Genomic DNA, 5,827 nt, shown 5'->3' with positions numbered 1-5,827 from the left:
ACCGTACCAGCCAAGACAGCTGGCCACAAAATTTTAGTTTGTTTGTTCCGGCATACCTTGCGCTATCTCGTACCTGTCCCGTACCATCAAGAGTACGGTACAATCAAAAAATGAGTATGTATATGTTATCGCATGGTTGCAAGGGCCTATGGCATATTATTGCCCCAAGAGGTTAGCCCGAGGGCCGTAGGCCAGAGGGCTAACCTCGAGGGGCAATAATATGCCATAAGGCCCGCAGCAACCATGCGATAACAAATTTATCACATGGCCCACAGAGCAGACCATTGAGCTGCTGTTGAAATTTGCCCAAATGCCAACACATTATGACCACAATGTATATTGATGTGCTATTATTATCAAAACAGGAAAAATGAAGATATTTCTCCTACACCCTAACAAAAAGTCTTCTACAGGCCATCAGAGGCTGTTGTATTATTATGTACGCTATCCTATATGCAACCACCCGCGTGCATCTGTCTTATTGTACGCAGTTTACGTTAGCTTACGTCATGCATTGGTATTTGGCATGCACGCATGACTACACATTGAGCATGCTGATTCCGTTGTGCTGTTCTTTGTTTTGTTGTTCTTTTCCACTCGCTCCTCGATGGAGACTACTACAAAGTATTTATTAGAATAAACCAATACGTTTATCACATGGCGCAGTGAACTATTTTCTTACCTGTCGTAGTAGCATTGTAGGCGGTAGGTCAGATCACCCGTTGTGACCTGACAATCCCGGCCCGTTGTTTCAGTGGTGTGAACCTCGTGCGAGTGCTGTAAATTTGTTTCGATTCGTAATGTCCGACTCTGGTAGTGATGCTGTCCCTGGCGCAGCAGCCACGCCAAACTTACCTGTCAGCCCTGATGTTCAGGCTCTGTTGACCTTCATGCAGGCACAGATGACAGCCGCAGCGGACCGCGAGGCACGCCTGACTGCCCTGTTGAGTAGCTCCAATAGTGGCAATACATCCACATCGCAGCCCACGACGAAACAAATCTCGGTGGAACGGCCCATCCTGCTTTCCTCTGCCACGCTCGCGGACCTCAACGCATGGGAGGAGGCTTGGGAGGATTACGCGAGATGCCAGAAACTGTCCGTTCAGGACCGACTCACACGAGTGAGTGCTCTACGCCAGGCACTAGATGAAGACATAAAGCGTTATTTGCGCGAGGGGATCATCGCCGTGGCCACTAATGCCGATGCCTCGGACATAATCTGTGCTGTCAAAAAATATATCCGTCGGCAACGTAACCCGTTGCTGGATCGGATAGACTTCTATAACCAACGCCAGCAACGTGGTGAAACCTTTGATGCTTTTTACACCGGCTTAAAGGAGTCCTTTGCTGCCTGCGACTTCGCCGACTTGCAAGTCTGTTCCGCATGCTCTGCGCGCATGTGCAGCAGTTGCCCCAAGATGCTGGTGCAAGCACACGAGGAGATCCTCCGTGACCGAATTGTTGTGGGTGTGCACGATGACGACACTCGGCACAAATTGTTAGCCGAACAATCCCTGACACTAGCTAACGCCGCAAAGATTTGCCGTGCTGAGGAAGCAGCAAAGCAAACTGGGGATGGTATTCTGCCGTCAGCATCGATCAACGCCGCCCGTAGGTCACAGTACCAGCGTCAGAAACGCTTTGGTGACAAGCCGGCGCCGGACGCCACCTCTAAGGCAGCACCCCAGTCTGCTTATTCATCACCCAAGAAATGTCCCCAGTGTGGCCGCTCTACGCATACCAAGTCTGCCTGCCCCGCTGCTGGCAAAACTTGTAACGGCTGCAAAGCCACTGGACATTTTGAAAAAATGTGTCCGAAGAAATCCAAGCAGCCACGTGGTTCCAAGATCGGCCAGCTGAAGCTCCAGCAAGCATCATCCGGGCAACAAGGCACCGTGTCTGTGACGACTACGCTCAACACGGAGGAGACAGGTGCAGCCATTAACTGGATACCGGACAGCGGCAGTGATGTCGACGCCATTGGTCTTCGTCATCTTGACCTTCTGGGTGGATTCCCAGAAAACCTGGCGGAGGACCCAGACGTTGTCACCGGTGTGAACGGTCAGCCTCTCGTATCCGTTGGCCAGATCAGTTCCAGTCTTGGGCTAGGATCCAAGACTCACCGCACCACCATACACGTGTACTCCGAGCTGTCGGATGCCTTGCTCTCCCGGACATCCCTGTGTGCGCTCGGATTGCTGCCGCCCAACTGGCCTTCTGTTTGCCGAGTTGAGCGCAAACCAGCACCTGAGCCCACCGCCGACCAGATTCGCACTGAGCTGCTGGAGGAGTTTTCTGACGTGTTCGACTCTGACAGTCTGAAGCCCATGTCTGGTCCGTCAATGGACATTCAGCTCGAACCAGACGCTACACCTTCCTGTGTTCATCACGCTAGACCAGTGCCCTATGCGTTTCGGGACCAGATTAAGGAACAGCTTGACAACATGGTGAAGGATGGCATCATTGAGCCTGTCTCTGAACCCCGCGACTGGTGCCACCCTATTGTTATAGTCGACAAGAAGGGCACCACTGAGAAGCGTCTAACGGTGGACTTCAAGAAGCTGAACGATCAGATCCAACGTCCCACGCATCCGACACAGCCACCTCGTGATGTCGTCACCAGTGTCAGCGGTCGCTTCTTTACGAAGCTCGATGCTCGCCATGGCTACTGGCAAGTGCCACTCAGCGAAGCAGCGCGGCCATTGACAACGTTTATCACTCCATGGGGCCGGTATCAGTACTTGCGCAATCCGCAGGGCCTCATCTCGGCCGGAGACGAGTATAACCGCCGTATGAGCACGGCATTCGACAACATCACCAATTTCAAAAAGGTCGTCGACGACTGTCTCGTCTATGATGACGACCTTGGTGACCATGTGGCACGCGTCCGGCGCGTATTGTTGTGTGCGCGCGAGCACGGCGTAACCCTTAGCGCGAAGAAGTTTGTGTTCGCTGCTACCGAGATCGAGTTCTGCGGCTACATCCTGAATGCTGACGGTTGGACTGTCGATGACGCTAAGCTCTCTGCTATCCGCGACTTCTCCACCCCGACGAATCGGACCGACCTCCGATCGTTCATGGGCCTCGTAAATCAGCTTGCTGAGTTTACACCTGCTATCGCCGAGCTGGCGACACCGCTTCGTGGTCTGCTGAAGACGTCTGCTGTTTTCCAGTGGGAAACGCCACACACCGATGCGTTCAACCGTGTGAAGAATGCTCTGGTCGAACCCCCCATTCTGGCGTATTACCAACCTGGTCTGGAAACACGTCTGGAAACAGATGCATCCCGCACGAAAGGTCTCGGCTATGCACTGTTCCAACTGCACCCGTCTGGCTGGCGCCTCGTCCAGTGTGGTAGCCGCTTTATCACCGACACTGAAAGCCGCTACGCTATGATTGAGCTTGAATGTCTTGCTGTGGTCTGGGCTGTGCGCAAGTGCCACCTGTACCTTGCCGGCAGCAGATTCGACCTCATCGTAGACCACCAGCCCCTGATTCCGATCTTCAACGCGTATAGCCTGGATCAGGTCGAGAATCCTCGTTTGCAGCGTCTCCTGCTGAAGCTTCGGCCGTACCAATTTCATGCTTCCTGGAGACAAGGAAAGCTGCATTATGCCGCCGACGCTCTGTCTCGAGCACCCGTCTCCGACCCACAAGCATCTGACCTGCTTGGAGAAGACGACCTGCCATCTGGTTCTGCTATTCGTGCGTGCCTCCGTGCTGATGACTCTGGTTCGATGTCAGCATTACGCTATGCGAAGCTCCAAGATGCGTGCGCCTCGGACTCTGAGTATCAAGATCTCCTGCAGATGGTACTCACCGGCTTCCCGCGCTCCTGGTCCGACCTTCCACGGCATCTGCAGCCCTATTGGAATGGACGCGAACACCTATCTGTCGACTCCGCCGTCGTACTGAAGGGCAATCGCATCGTAGTACCTGCTGCTCTACGTGCATCTGTGCTGCACGATCTACACGCTGCACACCAAGGAATTGACCGCACCAAGCGCCGTGCGCGTCAACTAGTGTACTGGCCTGGTTTGAACTCTGAGCTTGACCGCCTTGTCCGTGCGTGTCAGCCCTGTCGTGAGTTCCAGCCATCTTTGCCGAGAGAACCGCTGCAGAGTGACCGTCAACCGTCAATGCCGTTCGAGAGTGTCAGCTCTGACCTCTTCCATTGCCAAGGTTGGGAATACCTTGTGTTGGTCGATCGACTCACCGGTTGGCCGTGTGTTGCAAAGATAGGCCGCACAGCCACATCTTCTGACGTGGTTCGTCAACTTCGTCGCTGGTTTACAGATGTTGGCGTTCCCAGTGCAATCTCAACCGACGGTGGTCCCCAGTATGCGTCGCGACGCTTCACTGAGTTCTGCGACCGTTGGCAGATGAAGCACATCACATCAACCCCGCACTTCCCGCAATCGAATGGCCATGCCGAGTCCGCGGTGAAGTCCATGAAGTACCTGATTGCGAAAACCACTAGTAATGGTGACCTGGACACCGATGCCTTCCAGCGTGGTCTGTTGGAATGGCGTAATACCCCACATCCGTCTGGACCCAGTCCTGCCCAGCTGCTATTCGGTCGTTCGCTCTCGTCATTCGTGCTGGCGCATCACTCGTCGTTTGCCCCGGAGTGGAAACAGCGTGCTACCAGTATAGAGAGTTCTGATTCTCCACCTGTCTCGGATCCAGATTCGTCTCAGTCGCGCACGTTGTCTAAGCTCACTATTGGCATGCACGTAGATCTGCAAGATCCGCGCACCAAACGGTGGACAGGTCGAGGCATCGTTGTCGGCATTGGTACCCATCGAGACTATTACGTCAAGCTACGTAGTGGTCGTGTGTTTTGGCGAAATCGTCGCTTCCTACGGCCTTATGTCCCATTGCTGCCTGATCGCGTTTCTACTGATAGTGCGTCTGAACCTGCTGTTCCCGCACCTACTGAGCCTGTTGTTGCACCCCGTCGCAGCACCCGTAACCGCCGTCAACCTGACCGTTTAAACATTTCTGCACACCAAGGACAGTCATATGTTTGATTAGTTTTTCTTCTTCTGTAGTCTGTGCTACACTGTGACTGTTCTCGTTGCTTTGCCTCTTGTTCATGTTTTTTTTTTTTGTATCTTCATAGTTATTATGTTTAGATCATAGTCTGGCTTGTTCACCCATTATGATCTCGGAAGGGCGTGTTGTATTATTATGTACGCTATCCTATATGCAACCACCCGCGTGCATCTGTCTTATTGTACGCAGTTTACGTTAGCTTACGTCATGCATTGGTATTTGGCATGCACGCATGACTACACATTGAGCATGCTGATTCCGTTGTGCTGTTCTTTTTTTTTGTTGTTCTTTTCCACTCGCTCCTCGATGGAGACTACTACAAAGTATTTATTAGAATAAACCAATACGTTTATCACAGAGGCCAGAGGGTATACAGTACTGAGAGACGGAGACAGAAAAAAGTGCCGGCACCGCATCGTCATAGCAATAGACATGGCAACGACAATAAAATACAGCAGAATCATAATTTCAATTGAAAATTTAAGAGTGCTACCAAAAAGAGTTTCTTCATGTTTAAATGTGTATCAGGAAGTTGTCAAATACAGAACTGCAACAAGTGCAAGTATTTGACGACTCCCTGGTGTGTAATTCTGAGGAAAAATTTTCTTCTTTTTTTCAGCTCCAGATAGCTGTATTTTTCAATGCAAAACATTCCTGAATTGTTGTGTTTGTTGTTCAAGCAAAGGTGAGATGAGCCTGGTAAGAATTTTGCATGGCACATGAAACCACACACAGGCAGTGACTTTGCGAGGATTCGAAAACGCACGAC

The 5,827-nt window shown here is 51.9% G+C and overlaps 1 protein-coding gene across 1 annotated transcript; it reads left to right on the top strand.

The window, feature by feature from the left end:
- The first annotated feature begins 800 nt into the window (after nucleotides 1-800).
- LOC135826585 (uncharacterized protein K02A2.6-like) lies at nucleotides 801-5,033 on the top strand. Its single transcript, XM_065339190.1, has one exon. The coding sequence runs from the start codon at nucleotides 801-803 to the stop codon at nucleotides 5,031-5,033; it is 4,233 nt and encodes a 1,410-aa protein (XP_065195262.1).
- The last annotated feature ends 794 nt before the right edge of the window (nucleotides 5,034-5,827 follow it).

Source organism: Sycon ciliatum, chromosome 10 (genome assembly GCF_964019385.1).
Source record: "Sycon ciliatum chromosome 10, ocSycCili1.1, whole genome shotgun sequence".
NCBI lineage: Eukaryota > Metazoa > Porifera > Calcarea > Leucosolenida > Sycettidae > Sycon > Sycon ciliatum.
This window is presented reverse-complemented; position numbering and strand designations above follow the sequence as displayed.

Excerpts from the sequence above, each read along its gene's own strand:
- LOC135826585 (XM_065339190.1), top strand. The coding sequence starts at position 801 with ATGTCCGACTCTGGTAGTGATGCTGTCCCTGGCGCAGCAGCCACGCCA.